Below are 26,032 nucleotides of genomic sequence, written 5' to 3' on the forward strand. Positions count from 1 at the left end.
GGAACCACTGCTAGCAGGGCTAATATGCAAACAACCTTTGTTAAAGCTGCACTGATCAATATTTTTATATTAACAACGGATAGAATGACTGTGAGTAATGTTAACAGGGTTGGTTGTAGTGACAAATCAATAAGAAACGATTACCCAACTTTGTTGTTCCCTTCAGTTCTATGACACAGTTTATTGTCTTTTGGTTCATTGTTTTGGTTTATGGCTCACAACTGCATTGTTTTGGTTCAGTCTCACCACTCTCATAAAAAAGCAGATGGACAAAGTGTTGTATTTAGTGGTCATGGCAAAAACAAGGTGTGAACCCAAAAGTGCAGACTTGACACAAAAAGGCTGAGCAAAAACAGTCCAAGTGATTTATTTAACAAAATGTAAAGGCCAACAAAATCCACTCAGGACAAAAATTCAAAAACACAAAAGGTAAGGCCAGAAAAACCAACAATCCATTAACCAAATAGGAAAACAAGGACTAGGCGAGAATACTCACTGCAGTCACAGGGAACAAGAATACCACACACAAGGGGATGATCCCACAAAGACAAAAGAAACAGACAGACTTAAATAGATGAGGAACTAAACAGACACAGGTGGACACAATAACACAATCACCAGGGTGGGAAGTAAAGTAAACAAAGACACAAGAGGGAAGGCTACCAAAATAAAACAAGATCCTAACAGAAAGTGGATCATTGGCTGGTGAACATGGCAGAGCTTTTAACTAAAGAGTTGAGTTGGTGGAGATCAAAACAGAGCTGAAAGAGAGTTAACATCGGACTTAATTTAGATGCATGACTCAGAGTGATTGCTAATGTTGCTGTGTCTGCAGGATGTGCAAATTTTTGGCAACTTCTTGTTAAAAAATGAATTAACATTGCTTTTAATTTACCCCAAAGAGAAGTCAAATAGAATACATTTTTTATATTGCTTTACTAAGTGCAGTGATTTGTCAATTAATACTAGATTTTTGTATTAGCCTAGCTAAGTGTCAGTAATTTGTTTACAAGATAGATGATGACAGTTGCTAACAGATGCTACGGCTAATTCATCAGCCAAACAGACATGTAAAGATATGATCACACAGTACAGAAAATCCCAGTGTTGTGTGTTTAGGAACACTACAAACCATTCTCAGCTCTTACTGTCCCCAGGGTTAAAGACATCAAACATGGCCACCACAGGCTATATATCACCCGAAAGCTAACATCTGGAGAGCTAGTTTTTTCATAATGAAAGCAGGGTGTTGAGAGCTCAGTCTTAGGCCTGAGTCAGAAGATGGAACTGAACATCTGCTTTTGGACACTAGACACTACACTCATGCTATCATGTGCCTCTGGAGATAACTGAACGGCTACTTAGAGTGGAACACAAAGGGAGCATTGTTTTGTCTGTGTGTGTTTGTGCGTCTATGCTGCACCAGCAGGTACGTGATTACACAAGTTATGTCTTTGTATTTTTTTTAAGTGGTAAGTGATCATGAGTCTCATAAGGTCATGAGTAGCCTACTGATGTGATGTGATCCATCTGCAGGGGAAGAGGGGGAGAGGGAAGAGAGTTTGGACATACACTGTGTGTCTGTAATTAGATGAAATCAGTGAAATTCATTTTTGAGGGGAAAAGTGACGCAGTAAAGCTTCTGATTCAGTATCTACAGTTTTACTTCCACTATCACACACAGTCCAGTGTTCCATAACATGAGCTTCTTATTGTGTAACAATAAGACATATATGATATATTAGGCTACATAGGTTGATAATGGTTTGATAACCGGCATCATCATACTGATAAGTAAGCAAGCATCAGAACTATTTTTCACCACAGAAACAAAGAAGCTGCAGCTGCAACACACAGTGGCCTAGTTGAGCTAGTTGCCTAGTTGAGCTAGCTACTTGCTCATGCTGAATGTAACTTTGCACCAAAGACAGGTCTTTTGAATCTAATATTTGTGGTGGACGTCATGATTTCAGTTCACATAACCTCCTCTGAAATGTCAACTTGTATTTCCAACTGTGGGAGATGTATAGCAGGCCTTCTGAACCAGTCAGGACTCTGACTTTTGACTTGTATTACTATAGCCAGCAAAAGCAGCTAGAAGCTCAGAGACAAAACAGGAAATGGAAGAAACAATAAAAGGGCAGGGTGCATGAGGTCAGTAGCATTTCACTCAAACCACCACTGTGCCGAGGTACAACCTCACAGAGCAGCTAGCGTGGCTGTCGATCTTAGCCTTGCTTAGTTCTGATCAAGGTAGTGTATCTCTCTATACTGGATGCACATAGATCAAATATAATATTGATCTTTTCATCTGAGTCTGTGTTTCAGGCCAAATATGCATATTACTCTGTCCTTTTCTTTGTTTAGTCTTGTCACTGTTAAAAAGCTGGCAGTGAGACCATCATGAGACACTCTTATCACTTCTAAGTTGCGGATGTACCACACGTCCCCTGTCTGCTCCAAGGTCAGATTTTCCCACTGCAGGTTTCCCATCTGACAACCCCCTCTCCCCTCCGTCCCCTTGTCCCATCAGGGCCATTAGCTTAAACTCAACGCTCTGGTGTGAGCGAAGAATTATCATCGTTGCTCGACACCCACCTGGTTAGTGTTAGGGAGCTGCCATGTTAAGTGCTGTGGCAAGCTTCCCGGGCTGCACCACGTGGACTCCAGATAGATTGTGTTTATTTACCGCTGCATCTGTTTGCTGAAAGAGACACTGTGCAGAGCTTGGCAGCACGCAGATGGTTGGCCAGCAGCTTCTCAAACCGGCTGCCGTCCACGCCTGCTGCTGCCCAGCCACAGAACGCCCTGATAAAGAGCAGCGCAAAAAATCACTGTGCTGCACAAGAGGGCTAGAGGCAGCCATGAAAAAGAAATAAAGACGCGGACAAAAGACAGAGGGTGGGACATTGCTCATTGACCAAAGGAGGGGGAGATGAGTGTCTTGGAAAGCCGAGGGATGGGAGTGTGACAGTAGGCATCGCTGTGAAGAGTGTATTTAACAGCATGTCTGAACTCCACTCAATGACCCTTCATACCTCGGTCTAACACTCTGGAGAGCACTTCAGAAACACTCGACACTCGATCATTCACAGCACTCCCTCAAAGCCTGACAAAGTGACTGGGTGGAGGTGTCATCATTTCAATTGAGTTAGTCCTTCTGACCTATATTGTGACCGCCAGTGAAAAGAGATTATGTTTTTTTGTTTTTTGTTTTTTTTTTGGGGGGGGGGTGTTGTGTGTGTGTGTGTGTGTGTGTGTATTCAGATTGGACTGATATTTGGAGAACGTTTAACCTTTATACAAAGCATCATCAGCATCTGTTAAAGTATCAGTTAACGACATCCAGGTTGTAATGTGTAATATGTAATATAAGCTGTAATTATAAAGAGGCATGTCTGTGCAATGGCAAATCTTACATCAGGACGTCAAATTCATATTCTCAAAATTGAGTCTACATATGTATATAATTTTAGTAACATAAAAAATCAACACCCAGATTCAACCGGGCCCCATAAAACAATTCCAACTAAATGTTAATGTTACTTTATGTCTACTGGATGTGTAACTGACGACTTGCTAACATGTTAGCCACAACAACTTTAGAAGGTCATGATGTGTCAAACATGTGTGACATGGGCCCCATTGACACCTGGTATTTAATGTGATCGGTATCTGGATACATTATCTGAAAAATAACGTGTGATCCATGGACAGTCTGCATTTACACCAGGTATTAATAATTTTCATTATTTCTATTTTGCCTGCACTGTGATCAGGTCTCAGCGTGGATGTTAGGTAGATGGTGCTGGCAGACTTCATCGTCTGTCGTCAGTCATTTCTAACTTGTTTTTGTGAGGAAGGCTTGCTATCTACTGCGATCACTTCTAGTTTTTGTAAGACAGCTTGAGTTAGCAGGAAGACGTGGAGTTAGGAGACCCAGGTTTTAATCTAGGAATGAATGCATTGCATTCACACCTCGCTGACATCCGATCAGCGTGAGCCCTCATCTAGATAACGTATCCAGATACAAATCACATTTTAATGCCAGGTGTAAATGGGGTAAAGATGTCGAGCTTGTTGTGGAGTTGTGACTCTGAGTGGCCAACATATCGCATTAATGTGCTTTAAGTCATAGATTAAACAAAACTGCCAAACTTTTGCTGGTTCTAACTTCTCAAATGTGAGAAATGTACTTTTGTCTGTTGTATATTTTGGACCATTAGTCAGACAACGCAAGCTATTTGAGGACACTTTTTACTGCCTTCTGTAGGAAACGAAAATAGATTTTAAAAACACTTCTACAAATCAATCATTAATATTTGCAGCCCCTATTTCTCTTTTAGTCATTTAGCCGTGCACAAGCCGGGGTAGTAAAGCTGTGTTCAGAGAGACAACAGTGTAACAAAACACAGCCCTGAGGGTTGAATAAGGATGCCAACACAGAGTGTTTGGCATCTGACAAGCCTCCAAACTCATGGATCTAATACTCAAACTGGACTTCCTGGATCATTTGTTGTCATCACACTGGGACCTGAAACAACATGCCCCCACCAATGAAAGAATTTTATTGAGAAAATAGAATCTGAGGAGCCAAACACACATGTATAGACCAGTAAAAAAAGTGTCTGAATTTTCATACATACTTTCATGTGAGTGTAGTGATCACAGGCATTTCATTATGATGACAGTCTCTACACTGCATGGGTTCCCTCTGCCCCTTTTGTGGGTATTAAAAAGCCATATATTTTCATGGCCTCATGTCCGATGCATCATTTGGATGTATCTGCTCATGCTAGCAGTAATTTGCTTGGAGTGCAGTGGTAATTGATTGCCCTGGATGGGTGGGGGGTTCACTTGCCACATCGCTGTCTTCCTAAATCACATCTCGTAGCTCGCCAGCCTCTGTGTGGACCGCAACCCCCTCGCCAGACACAGTTTGTCACCTCACTATGACAAATGACATGCACACACACACACACACACGCACACACACACACAGATTGAACAGATTGTGGGTCGTCCCCCTTTCTATACCATTATTCTGCACCATCCCCCCTTCCATGGGGCAAAGAGTGTTTTTCCCATGTCGTGTGTATAAAGAGAGGTTCATGGACCACCTGGTTTTGTCTGTGCCCCTCCACCATGACTGTCTGTTCTCTGTTGCTGTTGAAGTTTTTAACCCAGACAGGCCAGGCGTTTAGATGACACTCTACAGCTGGTGTTCTTTTCTAAGCATTGTGATCAAGATAAAAAATATGCCTTCTGCTGTGCCATGATCGTAAGAAAATCCTCCATCACTCACCTGGGATGGATATATTAGTGGAGAGGGATGAGGCGCAATAACATTTGCACATTTTCAGTCTCTCCTGGCAGGCATTCATCGTGTTGTTCTTGGTTATTCACATGGAAAGAGATGGAAATAGTTGTGTAAAGAAGAAAAAAGAGAGCTAGGGAGTGAAGTCCAAACCCTGCTTACTTTCTCACCTCCACACACGGCAAACCAGAGCATGCAGTGGGTGTGAATCAGGGTTTTTGAGGATTTTGAATGTCAGACAAGCAGTTCTGATGAAGGCTACTGTCAGCCTAAGTGTCAATGTAGAAGCAAGAGTCACGTGATTTTAGAGGCATATGTTTCATAATGTGTCATAATTCATGTGACTGATTCAAACACATGGTATGTCAGATGTGATAATTCAGATGTTTCACATGTAAAAAAAACATCACGTCACTCTTTTCACTCCTGGATTTAACGTCACGTGACTGCAAACAACCTATTAGACAGTGTAATATAATATCTGATGGATCTTACAGACAGGGATGCAGGGTGTATGTGAAACAACATTTCATGTGTGACTTTGTCCTGTAAACATATCTGGTTTTTGAACATTTCACATGTGAAATATCATATTTCACATTTAGAAACATAATGTGCTCTTCATATGCATGTATTGCTGTATTATCATCACCACAAGATAATATTTGTCTTTAAAAAAAAAAAAATTCTTTGGCTTTCTCTGTCTCATATCTGATTTTATAGTGGGCCATTATTGGAACCATACTTGTTTTGTCCATGTGCACTGGAGAGATATCTCCAAGGTCTCTATAGCTTCAGTCTGATCTACTACTTAACTGTCCGCTTTATCTGCTGCTGCTGTCTTCAGTGATAGCAGCTTTTCTCTATGGAGCAGCAGAGCCCAAGGCTCTCTATCCTCTGTCAGTCAAACCCCTCCCACTGCCCCTACACTGACACTATAAACCCTGATGACAGACAAGGTAAGGATCAATTCTACCATCACTGGTTTCATTTTACATGTTTGAAGATTATCATTGCCAGGCACGGAGCAGGAAATACCATTAACATTTGATGGTATCACCAAAAGCTGCTCCACTCTGTGTCCAAGATCTCTCTTCTTTGCTCCGTTTGATGAGTTCAATGTTGTACTTGTTTATTTATTGAAATCAAATGTTAATGTGTTCCAATGAAGTCATTAACATCGTCACTGTCAAAGTTTGCTTTATTAACTGTCTGAGATCACAGTTGATGTAGTGGAAAGTCTCGCCCATATAATGAACATATAGGTCACAGATGTAGGTCAGAATGTATGGAGTGATTAATGTCAGTACTTTACTGCTGCCTCTCGGCAGTGACACTAATCAGCATGAGGTCATGACTGACCAAAACATTTGGTCTAATTCTCTGAAACAGAATTAGACTGAATGACTCTTCTTTCATTTGGATTTTGATGAGATGGTCTGATGATGTGGAGACAGAGCGTGAGATGTGAGACATTAACAGATACATACGGCATATGGACTCCCAGACTGTGACTGATTTGGCTCTGAGACTATATGTGTTCAAAGTACTGACACACAGTATGATATTTTCCTACTTTATTGAATGATGCTGATACATTTAATGTGTATCCTTTCAACCAGGAGAGATTAGTTTAAGGACATAAAGTGTTGATAAATCAGAGGAGATATTTGAGGTTGACTCCAGCTGGGGTTAATGCCTGATTATGGGGATAAGAAATCGGTCAATATCATAACTCCTCTGACCATGAACACTCTGTTTAGTCTTGGTGGTGATGGTGGTTTCTGGATGTTGAGCTGAAAGCAGTGTGCTACACTTCTTTAAATTACAGTTATGCCAATATTTTTGTAAATATTGATCATACCCAGTTTCACCCAAGTTTGGACAAATGTCTTTGTATCCAGTTCGGAGATAAAATAGGTCCACGGTGTCCTTAGTCTACTCTACCACAAAGACAAAACTATGTAAGTGAAAACATTCAAGTGTAACATTAACTAATTCAGCATATTTCACCATCAGTGCTCAAAAATCCCAGAGAAAACAGCTTTGGTCAAACCCCCTCTGAAGATCTGTCTGTTTATCCTTAATGACAAGAGAGAGTTGAGTCAGTACACGACACGCTGAGAATTCAGTTTATAGACTGCATTAAGATAAAAATAGTAGTCTGTTATCAGGCCAGTAGACTGATAAATGAGTCTGCTGTAGACCTGAGTTTATTTAACTCTCATTACGGCCATGATGTTGACCAGCCAAACTGAATGATTTCATTATTTATTATCATAGACATATCTTAAATCTGGATTCAATGATTGAACTAGTGAAACAGAAAAAAACACTGCTCCAGTGAAAAGGTATTTTAGTTGTAATTGTAAGTTTAATAGTTCATTTTTATTTTGCTGTTATCTCTGCCATCTAAAATCTTGTGAATGCAGTATTAGCAATGCTACTCCTCAACAACCTGACCCAGAGATTTCAGGCTGGGAAACTTAAACACAGAGCTAAAGGACGGAGCTCAGGGGAGCCGTTTGTGACCACAAGCAACACCTTTCACGTTATACAAAGTCATTTGATCCATGGCTATAAACAGTCTGATTATGATAATTGAGTCATTCAATAACTACAGCTAGCTAAAAACCTGCAGAGTAATAACTCTGTGCTGTTGTGGGTGTGTTCTTTAAATAAAAGAACATATGACAAGTAAAATGGAATGAAGGCTTTCTCACAGATTTTGGAACACCTTGAAGCTCTTCATAGTCACGTACCTGTATCTGTCTCTCTGTACTAGGATTAAACCCCAACCCACACTCAGCAGGTCTCTTCTCTTCCCATTCAACCCTGTTAGTGCAATGCGGGATCACAAGCTGGCTTTAGTGCGTGAATATAAAGGGTTTTATTGCAAACTAGGGCAGAGGATGTGACTGTTGTCAACCAACGAAGGTCCCTTGGGTGCCTCGGCACTGACAGTGGGCCCAGCTCTTTCTCTCCAGCTCCACTCCTTATTATTTTAAAGGGTAGTGTGCAGCTGATCAGACTTGTGATGTTGGGATGATCATGCTGTGTGTTGAGTAATAAACCCGGTCGGTTTGTTTGAATTTCCTGCTGTGATAGACTTCAAAGATCTGCACCTAATGAAGCAAAGGACTCTGTGGACTCGGGTCTCTCAGGGTGCACTTTACATACAACAAGCACAACAGCCTGTGTTTTCAGCTCCTGCCTGTTAAGAGCTGGGAACTCTCTCCAAAGGTTTTCTGCATTGGTTAATTTGGGATTTCTTAAAGCATTTCAACTAGTGTGTTATTCAGTGCAAGGTTAATTGTCTTCTTACAGTCCAGCTGCCATAAACCATATGAAGATGAGATGATTTAGGTTGATAAATAATAGTTCATATGCTCATATAGATTACCTTCAATCATTACCATACCCTCAGAGCAATATCAAAGGAACCACATGGACTGTTTCTGTAAATAAACAGTTTAGGTTTGCTTTTTTTGTGTCTTCCCATAATGCAACATGTGTATCCTTGATGCTAAATAAACAAGATAAATGCATTTCCTTCCTCATAAGATATTTACAAAGCCAAATTTTGGAAGGAATTTACACAGAACTTAACTTATTTACTGAGAATTTTCAATTGGGTATAAAACCTTCAAAATAACTGTAGATGTCAGCTAAATATAGCAGAGTACAAAAAACATGGGGTCGGGTAGAATAAAATAGCATTAAATGGAAATCCAAAAAGGAAACTACCTCAGAATTGTACCCCAGAATTAATTTTGTCCTTCCAACTAAAACCTACTCCCAAAGTCATATTAGATTACACTTTAGATCTCATAGAAAAGCACCAAAATAGCTCAAAGAGGAAACTGATGAAGGTAATTATTTGAGACTGGCCACACAAATCACACAATCCATTTGTGAGGCACTTGAGTTTCTTTTTCTTTTTTTACAGACACTTTTGTTTTCTCCCTTTCTGGAGACTTGTGCCAGTGGCACTAAGCTGACAGAGACTGATTGAGCTGACAGAGCAGACTGCAGCTTGAAACTTTCTGTCCTTATGCAAGGTCTCATTTTAGAACTTGACAACTTGCTGCATCTCTCAAAAGTAAGAGAAATGCTTACTAGCAGCAAAGTTCTGTTGTCTTTTTGGCTTCAATCCGCCAACATCCACATTTGCTTCGATGATCAGTCATCCATTTGCAAGACATTGTGGACGCTAATCCTAATCTTTTGTTCTCCTTCAGCTGTTCGCAATGACCGGAATAAGAAGAAGAAGGAGAGCCCAAAGCCGGAGCTGGCAGAGAGCTACGAGCTGACGGCAGAGCTGGAGACCATCATTGAAAAGATTCGTAAGGCCCATCAAGAAACCTTCCCTTCCCTCTGCCAGCTTGGCAAATACACCACGGTGAGTTCACTGTCTTGAGGTGTCAGACATCTATACAGTAGGTCAAAGTGTTCAGCCGCATTTTTTGATTCATACAGAGCTGCTATGTTTGTTTGACTCCATGACTCTGTTTGCCGATGGCGCCATATGTTCCTTTGATCCGGTCTTGCAAACTAGCTGTGAGTGCAGATCTCATAATGATAATCAATCTCTTGTACTGTATTCTAAATCCCCCTCTAATGCAGCTGGAGAGTTCAGAGGTACACCCCTGACTGTCCAAGCAAATCCTCACCAACACTTGCATGCATCGTAATAGAACTGTGCAGCCAACACATCATGACTTCCGGCTCCCTCTGGTGCGATGGATGCGAGATGGTAGCAGAGTTTGTTTTCTCCAGCTTTTATATGTTGCAACAGTGAGAGGAGAAAGCAAAAGAGAGATGTCAGAGCTGGAAGACGATGCAGCTGCCAACATCAAACCCTCATCAGGGAAATGCTTACCAGCCAGGCAGCTGCCCATCAGTTTGGTAGAAGCAGACACCAACTCAAGCTTCGTTTTTGAGGTTTCTGAAAGTGGAAAAAAAATGTGGCTAATCCAACTTGCGTCATTATCTGCTCCTGTGAATCGGAACACGTGTGGAAGTGACGGATTCGTGTGCTGATATGCGACAGCGCTAAGCTGGGTGTCAGGAATGGTTGTCAGGGTTTGTGAGGGCTTTATTCCCCCTGTCATCTCCCCACAGACGTCAAGGTTGAGAGTTCTGTACCGTCCCTGAACCTCCCTCAAACTAAACTAACAACCCATGAAAGGCCAGATAGCGAGGGGATGCTAATCCACGCAGGACCTTGAAGAAGAATCTTGTCAGTTGGACACATTAGACCCTTGCTTGTCCAGCCTCAAAGCAGCCGACCCTGTAAAGGACAGTGTAGTCCCCTCATCTGAGTGACAACAAGCTTCTCTTACCCCTCAGGGACGGTTCTTCACTTGTCAACGCTTGGTGCAAAAGTTGGAGGTCATACAAATGTCGAGAAAACCTCCAGAGCGAATATGTTGCTGTAAAGCTGTGTTCGGCTGACTTTTGGGATGCTTTGACACGCAAATGGTTGGAGCTGCAGGATGGCTGATCGCTGGATAGCAAGCAGAGATAGCGGCACTTTGATTGACACATAGGCATGGCAGCATTGTGCACAGAGCTGACAGCTTCTAATGTGTTTGTTTTTAAGCTGACTTACATATAGATTACAGTCGGCGGGAGTGAGCTGTGATTGACACTGGCGCTCCACAAACAGTCTATGGGGAGTGTTTGAGAGCTGGAGGAGGGAGGTGTATGTTTAATGATTTGGTGCTAGTTTTGGAGATCTCATGACACCTGTCAATCATGTAAAATACTGTTTACACTAAGATAAACAAATCCACTGAGCTGCCATAATGTGCAGTAATATCTCTCTTGTCGCACTGATGAAAATCATTCAGTCACTGACAATAAACTTGGAGCGGAGATGCTAAAATAGGGCAAATTGGTATGCAGTGCAGCTATTAGCTTTCCACTGCGTGCAGCTGTACACTGCTGCGGCTGTCATTTCAATGTACAGTAAGCTTCCATCTCCATAACTCTTTATTTCCCCCCTTTCAATTTGAGCACAAAGCTCCTAATCGCTGTAACCCCTCTGTACTCCACCCTCATCCAATTCCCTCTCCCACGACACACTTCCTGATTTTACAAAATAAACAGTCGGCATTGAGGTAAAATCCACAGCTGAAAATAGTGGGACATAATAGCAAAAATCTTGCTCCCTGGTTGTGATATAAGCCAGTGTTTACTGTTTGTTGGAGTGGCAGTCGGGCCTAAGATAAAGCCTTAATCTGGATCAGTGGTAATTATGCTTGCTCACAGACTGTGAGAAGTTCCTCATTATTACAAGCGATTGGATCCTGATGCGCCTTTTGAGTCCTCCTCGTCGGAAACAGAAGAGGAGCTCCCGCGCCCCTAGATTAGGTTAAAGCTCCAATTATGTGGTGAAATATTCAAATCCTAGTCTGCAGTGATTTAGGAGTTCATTGCTGGGTTAGCGGAGATAGCTGCGAGAGTGAGAGGGCTTAGCTCGACTATGAATAACGCTTCATTGACAGTGATGGTGATGAAAAACGAGCCTGGCAGTTTCAAAGACAAAATAAAACATTAGCGCTCGGCGGGGCCCGGCGGCTGCAGGCGGCGGCGGCGGCTGCTGCTGTACAGGACACGGCCCAGCCTGGAGATATTAGCCACATTGCAGTTTGTCTGCCGTTGCTATTCGTCACAGGTGCTGGCTGCTTTTACTGCCTTCTCCCTTTCTGCATCTGTACACACGAGCCTGCTGATGTACTGCACACTGCTCATTTCTACACTGCCAGCTTCTTTTCTAATGTCGCAACTTGTCTAATTTGTTTAGATAAATGTTCTTAAATGAAATTAGAATTCCCCGGCAACTTCCTTGTTTCGCTCTATTGAATTATGGGACTTGTGTAATTGACTGAGATTGCAGGGGGGGTTGAAAAAAAAAAATCCAACTGCGAATTATCTCACCCTTCTTCCTCCTCAGCTCCCCCTTTTTCTTCCCTTTCCCTCTCCACCCAGAGGGAAGAGCAAGATAAGTTGCTTTAATATCAGCCACCTCCACCCCCCAACATATGTGCATTGTGGAAACACACTCTCTGTCTAGCACACACACACACTCATGTCTTGGCACCTCCTCGTTCCCCATCAAATCGGGCGTCAATCAGTGGAATGTGCGTCCGTAGTGCTGTTGTGTCGACTGTAGCTCGTTGTCTGTGATTTAAGCACGGCCCTAATGTGCCTCTCACTTAACCCCAGATCATATTTAATGATCTCTCTCTCTCTCTCTGCTGTTCTCCGTCTCCCTTTATCTCCGTCTCTCTCTCGGGTGGCCACACAATAGATTGTTTCCTCATGACAGTGTCCAGCAGCCGCGGTGCTAACTGCCTCCCCTTAACAACCTCAGGCGGATTGATGTGCTGTGGTGCAGAGGGCTGCTCCAGCTGTCTCCACAGGCTCTTCAGTGTGCTGGTTGGGGCTGTTGGGCACTGCTGCATTCAAGTCCCCTCACACTGAAGGAGCTTCTGGGGCTGGGCTTAGACTGATGCTGAAGCTTGCCAAAATATTGAGTACATATCGGATTATCAGCAATGGATGTCATTTTAGTCGGCCAGACTTTTCATCTGCTTTTTGTCCTTCACTAGCTTCAGGGGTGTTGAAACCTGGCTCACCTTCCTGCAGATGACAAGCCTGAGCTTTGATGTCCAGAGATCACGTCCTCTGTAATTATCTGGGGGTTTTGCAGGATTTGGTAACCAAATTCAAATGTGACCATAATGGTTTAACACAAATTTAATGGAATGATTGAATATGAAAAAGTGAAAGGATAAAATTAAGAGAAAAGGAAAGCCCTTTTTTTGGTGGCTAGTCAGAAATGAAGCGATGTGTTGGGGAAACTTCGTATTTCTAAATCTTGGCTAGAGCCTCCAATAAATATCACTATTTTTTTTTTTTTTCTTACAAGAGCCATTACATTCATGCAAATGAAAAAAACAATTAACACTCAAATGTAGTTTAATCAAAATTCTGACAGTAACATCACAGTTTTGGCTAAAACCAGCACATGAAGCAAGGTGTAGCTAGCTGTGTGTGTGTGTGTGTGTGTATGTGTGTGTGTGTGTGTGTGTGTGTGTGTGTGTGTGTGTTGGCTTGCTTACAACAATGGAAATAAGTCTTACAATTTATAGTCACATTGTTGTATGATTGTCCTGCATGACATGAAGTCTAAAGAACAAAATTACATTTTCAGTCTGATTCAAATCATGTGTAGGAGACCGCATACATGAATTCCCTTAGACTGGGAATGATGATCCAGATGCTCTTCTACCCTGACAAGAAGAAAATACAGACAAACAAATCGCATCATATTTGGCCTAAATGGATAGATTACACAACACCCCTGTGACCAGCTTTAACAGAAACATTACAGTCTGTCTTTTCATTAGCTGGATTCCTCTGACAGCTGCAGGGTACAGGGTTGAACGCTCCCTCAGTTTGACCGTTGAAAACTTGAAAATCAGAATTTAAGATTGACTTGTGAGATGCTGCAGACTGATTTTCTTATTCCTGTCCAGCTTTAATATTCCTTTTGTCTGAGTTTTGATATACTTAAGTTATGTAATGCTTTCTTTTCCCAGAGTCCATTGCTTCTTCTGTCAGTTTTATGCATTATTTATCTGTTTATACAATACTCACTTTAAAATTGCAAAGATGGAAAGCAGGATTTATTGTTGTTTTCCAAACAAAAAGTTGAGAAGTCTGATATAACCAAGTTAAGTCTCACAACTGAACGGTGCAGTTTGAAACAGGTCACATGGATAGTGTTCGCTAAAATACATAAAGGCAATATTTTCTGTGTGTCTGCACATCCTGTTTGAGTGGAGATTCTGTGGTTTATGCTACTGACTTAATTTCAGAATAAACAAGGAGTTTGTTTGGAGACACAATGCCCTTTTTGTCAGTGTCTCTTTGCGGTTGTATTTATGATCTGAATATAAAAGCCTATGCAACAGTCAATTACAGCCGCACAAAGGCTTTTTTCCATCTCTCCCGAGGCCGATGAATCATACCGTGTACACTCCTAACATTTCACAATGTTTCTGCTGGCCCAGGCTGTGGCACAAACCTTTTTGATGCTGTCAAGAGCACTTTTTATATACTTGTTTATTGTTTATGTGCTTGAGCTCTAGCCCTGCTACATCATGGAAAAATCAGAGTGGCGAAGCAGTTGACTCTAAAAGGAAAACAGATACTTTAAAAAGCTCCTATACTACAAGAAAAAAGCATGTTTCCAATCAAACACTGGTTTGGACGAGTGGCTAACTGATACATAGTGTTAGGATAGTGCACACAAGTCAGTTTGTGCTTAGATGTTTGCCCATAACAAGAAATTAGATTAAAAAAAAAAACAAAAAAACGTGATAGCTCATGGTCATATATGAAGTGGGGGGATCGCGTCACCATCTCTGTTCAAGGATGCTCTGAGTCATCCCCATGGCAACAAACTCCATCCTCTGATGGGTTGACAGCTACTGAAAAAGATTAGACTTGATTTGGTATTTTGTCAAACTCATATTTTGAAGGTGAAGAATAAACTGTCACTTTCAAATATTCATATTCATGTACTTTTCAAAACAGCAGCAGTCTGTAAAAGTACTACAGTGTGTTATACCTGCTTCTTCTAAGTCTCTTTGGATGAAAGAGTATATATATAAATGTAATATATATAAGAGTATATATATATAAATGTAATATAATATAATATAATATAATATAATATAATATAATATAATATAATATAATATAATATAATATAAATGTAATATATTAATATATCGCTAACCTCCTACAGGTGGAACAGTGGACGGTTAAAGTTTAAAGTTTAAAGTTTAAACTCACATTCAGCCAGGCTAGCAGCACGTTGGCCTTTCGGTTGGTTGGTCCAGAACTTTGGTCCAGACGGAAATATCTCAACATCTGGAATGACACAAAATTTTGTGGTACCCTCAATGAATCCAAATGACTGAGTTGATCGTCTGACTTTTCCTCCAGGGGATGTTAGCATTTAGCTCAAAGCACGGCAGTGCTGGAATACACTCTGACAGAGCTGCATTATTGAGCTGAATTACTGAAATAGATTGGAGAACAGGTCAAAATACAGTTTTCTCATGTGATTTTGATCATCTTGAGGGCTTTGTAAAAGTCAGAAATGGTCAAAACCTAAAAAAAAAAAGAAAAGAAAAAAAACAGATGTACCAGTTGTAAAGGTCAGGGCGAGCACATTTTAGTCCTGTCTTGTCTTTTTTGGTATCTCTCCTGCGTACACATTGTGTAAAGGCCCGCCCCTCCTCAGTGTGTCACCTCCTCCTCTGTGAGTGTGTGTGCTATGTCCTTGCTACATGTGGAGGCTCACTCATGGAGAACAGATGGGCCATTCCATGTAAACCATCAGAAAACAAACAAATGATCATCAGATGCTCCATCGCCACCATCAGCCAGCACACCACGGCTTTCCCCTCGCTACACCCAAACAATTCCCCAACTGCTCCTCATTCTCCCCTCTGTCCCTCTGAGTCTGCTCATCGTAATATCCTCTGCTCCGACGGCCGTTTCTTGCCTTCTTTCTCTCCTTCCTGTCCTTTCAGTCTCAGAGCAGCTCCTGTTCAGTGTTCACTCAAAAATAAGGTCAAGCTGATATCTCAGTTTCAGAAGAGAACTGGAAGAATTTCAAAAGTCTGGGTTATTGCTGCAGAGTTTGGATGTCCCATCGTGGTCTGACGGCTGTTTCTGAGGCTTTCCAACTTTGACCAGACGGAGGAAACATTTAAATATCTGCAAATTTGTTACAACATTGAATCCCTGAATGGAAAATCAGCCTCTTCATGACTCCACTTTGTCACCTTTGGCTCTTAGAAAGTTCACATCATTATTCACTATTTCATAACATTGTACAGACCTTTTTTTTTTTTTTATGAAACATTTTCAGATGAATCACAAAATTCATCAACAAACAATGATAATTGAAAAAATCCTTAGTGAGTCACAGCCACTGCAGAATCACCTCAGAATGCCTTACTTATGCATTCTTTCATAAAAATCATCCAGCTGACATTTTTGGAATTAAGACATATTTGTTTATTGTAATGACAAAAAACTTGATATCTGTGAGGATTCCACTCCTTGTCAAGGTGAAAAGTAAGCAGACTTTTTTCATAGTTTCATAGTTTCATTTATGTGTGTAGCAGTGAAGCAGCTTTCAGTTATTATGCTCCTCAGCTGTGGAACATTCTCCCTGCACACCTGTCAGCTCATTTAAATCAGGGTTGAAAACATTATTATTTGCTACAGGTTTACTTAAAATAAATATATCTGCTCAATGATTTTAATCATTCTTTTAATCATTCAGCTTCTGTTTTTAATTTTCCTTTAAATGTATTTTATCTTTATTTTTCTATTCTCTTCTAATTTCTTTCTTTCTCTCTTTCTTTGAAATGTATGATTTTAATGTATTTTTATGCTTCTGTAAAGCACCTTGAATTGCCTGGTGTATGAATTGTGCTATACAAATAAATTTGCCTCGCCTTGCCTGTGTTGGTAAGATTTATCTTACACTCACTAAGTTGTCAACTGAGATCTGGGAACACAGTGGCATCACTAAGAAAAAGCTCAATGATGGTAATGATGGAAACGTAAGCAGTCTGAGGGTCAGATGGAGATCTGAACCCTGCCCACACTCACACCTTGAAGACCAGACCCAACACAAGGCCTGTGGCTGTATTTTTATTCTGACTGCTTCAAAGAAGAAGTGATGTGCTTGCTTCGGTCCAACCGAAAGGCTTTTTTCCAAGATGAACGTGACTGATAAACCCACAATGAATGTCTTTCCCATCTGAATTTAACAGTTCAACACTCATGATCAACAACAGAACTATGTATAGTAATGCAGTCTCTACATAGCCATGACCTGTCACAGCAAGGTCATCATGTTTCCATAATGCAAAGGCCTCTCCTGAATAATCTGGGACTCGGCGAAGCTCTCATGTAGCTAACTTTTGCTTTTGCTCATTACTGATAGCTAACATACCAGGCTAATGCAACACATCGACTGCATGGGAGACTTGCATTCTATTTACACTTGCACACTGATAGCTTGTTTATTTGCAGCTGTTATGGTCTTTTGTTATTAACACATAGACCCATGTTGGCTTCTGTGTTTGAATCCATCAAATCAATACCAAAGTTTCAAACATCTAAATGAAGCCTTCATGGCAGACTGAGGGTATTTTACAATGAATCTGACAAATAACATTGGGTAATTAGTGTTGCAGACACTTGAAGAGAAGAATTTTTCTCATTCTCATCTCAAACGGCCTGATCCTGAGCCAAGCCCTGAAGCTTTACGCAGCGAAACAATAGTCAGAAAGAGCAGATCAGAGGTGGACGACACGGGCCGTCATGTGATTTTTAATCAAAGGCCATAAATCGACATATTGATGCATCGGTCTCACCTTAGCGTTCACATCTTCTCCCATGAGAGAAACTCCCGGGATTCATGCAGCAACTTCTCTTCCCTCCCCACTCCCACAGTGCCTCTCTGCTCCCACATACTTAGCTTCCACCCTTTCATCTGTCATTTCCTCTCTTTCTTTCCTCTCCCTGGTGTCTTTGTGTCACTTTTACTATTTCCACTCGACTTTTTCCTCTTTCTGCAGATTGCGATCTGTGGCTATGTCTTCATTGCTCCCTGGCTTCCACCCATCCCCACTCCCCTCGGGTGTTTGTGTAGGTTCTGGACCGTATAGCTGTTTTAATGGCACCTCTGGCTTCAAACTACTCTGTGCTACCTGTCACAGCTCTGTTTCTGCATCCCATCATTGCCAAAGCATCCCTCTGACACTGTTATGCTCATTATTGCAGGGCCCAGCCACAGCTCAGCGTATTCACAACAACAATCCTGCCAGTGTTTTTGAGAGCTCAGGTCTTATGGAGCCTATTTACTGTATGTAAGTGTGACACATATAGAGCAGAGTGAAGAGGGTGCACTGAGGAGATCATTAGCAGCAGTCTGTGCAATGACAAAAGTAGCTGCCTCTTCACCTGATGCCTTATTCTTGGTGTGTGTGTGTGTGTGTGTGTGTGTGTGTGTGTGTGTGTGTGTGTGTGTGTGTGTGTGTGTGTGTGTGTGTGTGTGTGTGTGTGTGTGTGTGTGTGTGTGTGCGTGTTGCAGAACTCGAGCGCAGACCACCGTGTGAGGCTGGACCTGGGCCTGTGGGACAAGTTCAGCGAGCTGGCCACTAAGTGCATTATCAAGATCGTGGAATTTGCCAAACGAGTGCCTGGCTTCACAGGGCTGACCATCGCGGACCAGATCACGCTCCTGAAAGCTGCCTGCCTGGACATTCTGGTGGGTGTTGGTGCTTTTATTCTGGAGGAAAACAACTGCTGTTTAGGGAATCCGACTCGCCCTTCTGTTGTTGAAGTGGCTGCATAATGGTTTCTGACATACTGCAATCAGCATCAGTCCTTTAGCCAGTCAAGATGAAACAAGCTGCTAGCTTAACGTTGTATTACAGCAGCAGCACATTCAGGCTGAAATAAAGACAATATGAAATGTACCTTTCACAAGAAAGTTCAATTACATTATTAGAAATTCTTCTTCTGATTCGTTCCAAGCTACTTGTGATGTCACAAAATTCTGCTTGTGTTGAACTGAGGCTTAAGACCAGAGAGAAACACTCTCTCTTCAGCAGATGAATGTGAAAACAGACTCTGCAGAGTGAAGCTCAAGCAGCACAGTGAAGGAACAGGAAGCAAAACACACTTTTGACTCAAGGCGGATTGACTAAAGGACATTTTTCTAGCCCGTCACTGCAATAATGAAGAAAACAGGTTTAGAGTACTCCAGACATATAACCTTTGGCCCAATTCAGAAGTTTCTTTATCACCAGTAAGTTCTGAAATGCTGGATTTCCTTATTTATTTATCAGTTTTATTTGATTATTGATTATTTTAATCATTTGGAAAGCTACACAATATAGTGAGTGAGCTCAGAGTTGTTACACTCACAGTTCCCAAAGGTCAAGCATGAATTTCCATTGCTCATTTTTCTCTTGATTCTTTAGCACAAACTGAATTAGTTACTGTGTCTGCCCCAATCGATTTCCAAATTGAAATTTGAATATCTGAAGACTATACGATCAATGGCTTGTAGGTCAGTCCTGTAATCGTCAAATTTGGCATGCACAAAATGATATTCCCATGTTTGTATGTGTCACAGTGTTCCAGTCCAGGTCTTCTTTTTTTTATGTACGTTAGTCATCATACTGTGAAGCAGTTTACCTTTAACAGACTAAGATACACAGTTTAGATGCTTCCTCTGTAGAGTCTAAGCTCTGTAAAATATTTAGTAATGAGCTAAAAACCTTCCCAGAGCTGCTCACAGCCGTGACATAACATAGTTATATAAACACCCCTCTGTATCAGAGAGGGGGTTGTGTACTTCACTGTTTTCTAATATTTATTTTCTACTTTGCCTGTTGTTCATCGGTGCGTAAGAATCCATTAATTCGTTTAGACTGTGCGGTGGGTCAATAGGCTCAGATCTCTGGGGCAGTGGTAGGTTTAACCTCAAGCCCAGCTCCCATTAGACCCATTCTTAAACCTTATTGGACGACCAGGAAGGTGTGATTAATTGATCGCGCCAGTCAAGTTGATTCTTCGTGTGGACTAGCAGTCTGTAGTGGAGATTAGATTACACATACACACACACACACACACACACACACACACACACACACACACACACACACACACACACACACACACACAAACACATATATATATATATATATATATATATATATTAATATATTAATATTGGGCATTTGCTGGTTCTGCATTGGTTAATGACACTGTGTGTTCTTTATGGGGTACAGATGTGGAACAGACTGTAGGCACGCAGTCGGCGGCCAGGCGTTTGTTTGTTATTTAGGAGTAGTTAAATGGAGCAATGGACAGTGCTAATGCAGCCACAGTAATGAGATGGAAAAAGACAAATGGCTGTCTCTCTTCCTCTTCTGTTCCTCTCATGCATGCTTGGCTGTTGGTTGTTGTGGGGGTAAAGAGGGGCAGTGATTTGATTAGCAGAGGAAGAGGAAGGAAGAGAAGGGATGACTTGTGACTGTACTGCAATTCAGAGTTTAACTCAGTCTGCTAGTGATACTAGCAGGCTGTTAGAAGTTAAGCTGGTACGAGCGGCTGATGTGTTAGATTATCTGTGGGTTTTAGCTTCATATTTAGTGTACAAGCCTGGGAACATTGTCAGTTTCAGTATCTGCTGTGTGATAATGTGAAGACTTTTCAGGCTGTATAAATTTCTGCATTTGAAATATAACAAAATGAGTAAAACAGTAATGACATTTCAGTAACATTAAAGTCTTGGTACCACTTTCCTGTAAGTCAACTTCAATTAACAGCTGTAACTAATGGCTTTATTAATTGTTTAATAAATTGTTTACTCATGTTTTATAGATCAGTTATAAGCCATAAATAAGAAGAGAGGTGCCAGCTTTTGCTTTATCCCTCTTCAGTGGCTTATAACGTAAGTTAGAAAGTGTTCATCAATTATATATAGTTTTAAGTTTTTTAATACAAACTTCATGAAGACGGTCTTATTTGCAAATGGTGCACAAGTGGTAATACAACCTGCCAAGACTGTCTCTCTCTTGTTCTAATTTGTAGATTAAATTAAGTGGAAATTTGAAACCCAGTGTGGCTAGTTAGAGCTCAGACTCCACGTCTAGCATCTGATGGAGGGAGCTAGCAGCAGCTGGTTCTGTGGAGAACCATCCAGCTTTCTTTAGAAGAAACACCTTCTCTCCTTGACTTTGCAAACAGCTGTCTTATATTTGGGATAACTGATAGGAGCGTTAGAGTTGAACTTTCTCTTGTTCTCTTCAGTTACTGTATAATGTCACCACACAAAGTGAACGTTAGAGGTTAGCTAACGATGTGTTCCTGCATCTCATTATTATGATGTAGCTTTTTGACTCTTTTAAGAGAAGTCAGGCAGAGGTGCACATGAATGCACCGCTCCTCCAGCGTCTGGGTTGATGTCAGCTCCACGTTGCCTTTACACAAACACACACTTTTAATTCTGTTTCTTTCCACACTTTCACATGCATTACCACAAATCTATGATTATGTAACAGACAAAAATAGAAGCATGGCTAATTTACACTGTCGTGATTTGGGAAGTTTCGTGTGTCTAGAAGATGATTTTCATATTTCAGTGCAGTGAACAGAAATGATGCCTGCTTAGAAGTTTGAACAACACATTCAGAAAACTAAAGACTATAGTTTACTTACCTATGGTCAGTACTAATATTATATATATGCTAATTCATTTCAATCCAGGGAGCTTTGTTGCCTCATTTCCTGTCTCTATCTTTACTAAGTTTGCAAACGTGCAAACTAAATAAAAATATACGGGGATTGTAAATTAACTGACTAACTAATGATACTTAGTAGTGATTAATAAATGATTTACTAATCCTTTATAAATCATATGAACCATGCATATTTACCATAAAAACCCTTTATTAGTCACTAAATTAACATTTAAAAGTACTGAGTTTGTTAGTTGAATGTTTAAGAAACCTGAATTAGTATCTTATTAACATTTATGAGTTGGTTTGATTTCAAAAGCCTTTATAGTTACTTATAACTCTCTTATAACAAAAAGGATAAACACCATCTAAAGGTGTTTTTTAACCACCTGGAAACCCAAATGTTTACTGTCTTATTAATCAGTACTAGTAAATGATTTATTAACCCTTGATAAAGCCATTAGTTACAAACTTTGAAAGGGTGTTTTTCTAGAATTTAAGAAATTCTCCTTGTAGTCTGGTTTATGTGCCCTTAAAGGACGTGCGAAATGAGAGGTAGAGGATTCAGGGTGATCTGCATTTTGGTGAGGGAATGCAAAATCAATGATTTATGCATGAAGATGCATATTTATGTGAGGTGTAAATGCAAAGCAGCTAATTCATATCCAAAATAAATGAATGCTGATGAAAATGAGCATTAGTTTGCCGCACTTGTCGTGTTTGTTATTCAGTGTGTGTATGTTTTTAACTGGTACAGTTTCAGTAGCAGCACTGTGTGAATGGATGGATTGTGGAGTTTGTATTGACTAATTCATACTTGTCAGATGTGACAAAGCAGTAAAGTGAACTCCCAGGGACAGAGAGGTGAGAAGTTGAAGGCCAGCTGTGATGACTTTCTGGCTCTCGCTCAGCCATCAGCATCCGCTCACCAGCACATTTCTGTGGTGAAGGGCGTAGATGTTGTGCACAATGGCTGGGTGAGGGAGTGTCAGAAGAAAGATCAAACGTGTGTGTGTGTGTGTGTGTGTGTGTGTGTGTGTGTGTGTGTGTGTGTGTGTGTGTGTGTGTGTGTGTGTGTGTGTGTGTGTGTGTCTAAACGCAGGCCTGGCCAGCCGGTGCGAGTCACCGCCAGTAGCCATGTTTTATTCTGTTTCATGTTGCAGACACGCCTGCCACTCACTGTCAGAGCCAGCCCACTCAAATAGCTTCAAAGGCTACTGTAGGCTTCACATCCACAAGCAGTTGCTTCATTAGGTGTACACACACACACACAAACACACACATGCAGTGCAGCAGGGAGACCCAAAGGTTATTCTCTTTGAGTGTGTGGAAGGTCATTGTTGTGGTCGTGCTTGTTGCTGCTGCTCTTCATGAGAAACTTGTCAGACGGGCTTCAGACGACTGACATCGAGTCTCATTCTGGAGTCAGTAATGGGTCCAGTCAGAATGATGCAGCAGATGTAAGTAATGCTCTGAAAATGAAAATCAGACATCACTTTAAGTGGATCAGGTGGTTCAAGCTGACATCAAGTTTTTCTAGTGCGTTTTTGGCTACCCACGGGGGGGTGGAAACACGTCACCTGACATCTTGTCTCCACACAACGCTGCTAATGTTCCACTTTGTTCAGCAGCTAGCTGCTAACTTTGACTTGTCAGCCAGTAACTTTCCCAGCTTGTCTGCTGTTTGGTGCTGAGAGGCTGAACCAGCATGAATACATTATTTAGTAACCATTTATAAAGCCAATAGTTATAAGTAGTTGTTAAAAGTTATGCCTCATAAGAACGTGAAGCATCAAATTGTGCTTTATTTTCTGATTTATTACAGGTCAAAAAATTCCTTTGGTTTTGAAATTCAGATTGACAGATTTAGACATGGGCTTAAACACTTTGCTGTTTCCAAATTTGATCAAACATACTTTTTTGGGGGGGTGGGGGGTGGGGGTAGTATTTAGATGTTTTAGGTGGAACTCCGTCCTGCCTTGACATTTTGACATCAGTTAACAGTTAGCTGTTAGCACACACGCCTCTTGAACGGGGTTGTGGGTTGCCAGGTTGACAGATGGGTTGAATTTGCATGTATTGTGTGGATTGTGTGTGTAGATTGTGTAACTTGACTGATGTCAGACAAACAAAACTTAAAACCATACAAAACTTATGGATCCATGTATGAGAGTAATTCATTATGAAGTTTGAGGACCATGCAAGTTAGAGTTCCCCTGGAGGGTACTGTGAGATGGCCCTGAAATATGGGAGAAACCCAGAAAAAAGGGGGGTGTTCACTGTAAGTTTCCTGCCCACTGAATCCCTGATGACTAACCGTCTTCCTGACTTCCTTCTCTGCTCATCAGATTCTGCGCATCTGTACGAGGTACACCCCTGACCAGGACACCATGACCTTTTCAGACGGGCTGACCCTCAACCGGACGCAGATGCACAACGCTGGCTTCGGCCCACTCACCGACTTGGTGTTCACTTTTGCCAACCAGCTGTTGCCCATTGAGATGGACGACACAGAGACAGGCCTCCTCAGCGCCATCTGTCTCATCTCCGGAGGTGGGCAGGCCGGGGCAGAGCGCTGGGAATATAGTGAGGGGAGGGGAGGGAACAGCAGGGGAGAGGATAAGAATGTAACTCACAGAGAAAGCAAAGGATGCAAATATTAGAGCCGTCATCACATGTTGCTTATGTGACTCATAGAGTACAGAATTTAACTTAACCCTGAACATACCCTACTCAGTGCAGTACACTCATACATTTTGTGCTACAGTCTTACTCGATATGGTATGACCAGCAGTTTACAGAGGCTGGTCTTAGAAAACCTGGCTGCGTAACTGACTGATCTAATTGATTACTGATCTAATTTTGATGACTTGATGACTTTCCTCCCTTCTTCCTCCTGTTCCACTGCGTTTCAGAAGAACATTTCAAAGGTTTTATCACAAAAAGTAAACCAACAACTAAATCTCACCAGGAGGAGACGGGTTTGTTATTTCCTGTTTGTGGTCCCATTCGACTGTCAGTCAGCTCACCTAATGATGACATCTTTAAAGAAACTGATTCAAGAGACTCTTGGGAAATTAAGGGAAATTCAGGGTGCAATTATCCTGTATTTACCACCTGTGGCTGCTGATCAGCAAACCTTACACAGACTGGCTTTAGAATGAAATGATTTGATTGCATATATGTAGAAGTTTTCTTTGAAGACATAAAAACAGTGGTCTCAATCATGTATGCAAATGGCATAAAACAAATAAGCTATACATTATCAATCAAATATGCATGCTGTACCTGAAAAAAAAAACGTAATTTCATTTCATTTGGACTATAAAAGTGAGCAGTATGTCTCGTTCATTTTTTTTACATTTTAGATGCTTTTTCTTTTTACCTGATCATCTTGTGACCCCTCAGATTTAGATCTGCATTCCGTAAGATAGATATATCAAATTAAAGGATTTTGTAGCCTGATTACATCATATATTTAGCATCAATTCTGATTTAAAGATATAAACAGATTTTTTTTCATAGTCTTGGAGTACATCAAGTGGAATGAATAAACTGATTCACTTCACATTCAAACCGTGCTTGACTGCACTCCATTCAACATACTCTGCCCGTATTGATTCTTCCAGTTAAATATTGAGTGGAGCTGCAGCCCAGTTTGGGATGAAAGTAAGCCAGCCTCCACGGGAGTCTGAAACCAGGTCAACCACAGGTTGCTATCAGTGAGGCAGCACTATACTGACTGCCAAACATGAGAGGAGAGGAGAGGAGGAGAGGAGAGGAGAGGAGAGGAGAGGAGAGGAGAGGAGAGGAAAGGAGAGGAGAGGAGACAGGGGAGGAGAGGAGAGGAGAGGAGAGGAGAGGAGAGGAGAGGAGAGGAGAGGAGAGGAGAGGAGAGGAGAGGAGACAGGGGAGGAGAGGAGAGGAGAGGAGAGGAGAGGAGAGGAGAGGAGAGGAGAGGAGACGTACAGGTATGTCATAGCAGCGTCACTCGCAGATTGTTTTGTTTGAACTTCCCTCTCTGAGGAAATGATCCTGCCCTGGTTGTTTGTCTATCCTGCCTGTTCATGTCAGGCTACATATACCTTAACACACAAGTCTCTGTCCTCTTCCCTCTCTCTCTCACACACACACTCACAAAGTTTTACTGTAGTCCACCAGAGGTTACACAGCTTCACTTCTCATTATCACTTTCCCCTCTACCCGTCATTTTCAGGCTCCGTCGCTGCTGCATTTTCATTCACCACTATATATTTACATCCTCAATCCCCAGAGCCTTGGCAGATATTACAGGCTCTTGCATAATCCATGGACAGTGTGAGACACCTCCGATTGCATCTGTAATCACATACCT

At 41.4% G+C, this 26,032-nt stretch overlaps 1 protein-coding gene across 1 annotated transcript in view; it reads left to right on the forward strand.

Moving 5' to 3' along the window:
• Positions 1-26,032, forward strand: part of LOC139345849 (retinoic acid receptor beta-like) — a 170,297-nt gene that overhangs the window by 138,733 nt on the left and 5,532 nt on the right. The window contains exons 5-7 of the mRNA XM_070984709.1: positions 9,559-9,719; positions 18,519-18,695; positions 24,027-24,231. Coding sequence (XP_070840810.1) covers positions 9,559-9,719; positions 18,519-18,695; positions 24,027-24,231 — 543 coding nt within the window. The remainder of the gene's footprint in view (positions 1-9,558; positions 9,720-18,518; positions 18,696-24,026; positions 24,232-26,032) is intronic.

The sequence above is a fragment of the Chaetodon trifascialis genome, chromosome 17 (assembly GCF_039877785.1).
Source record: "Chaetodon trifascialis isolate fChaTrf1 chromosome 17, fChaTrf1.hap1, whole genome shotgun sequence".
Lineage (NCBI taxonomy): Eukaryota > Metazoa > Chordata > Actinopteri > Chaetodontiformes > Chaetodontidae > Chaetodon > Chaetodon trifascialis.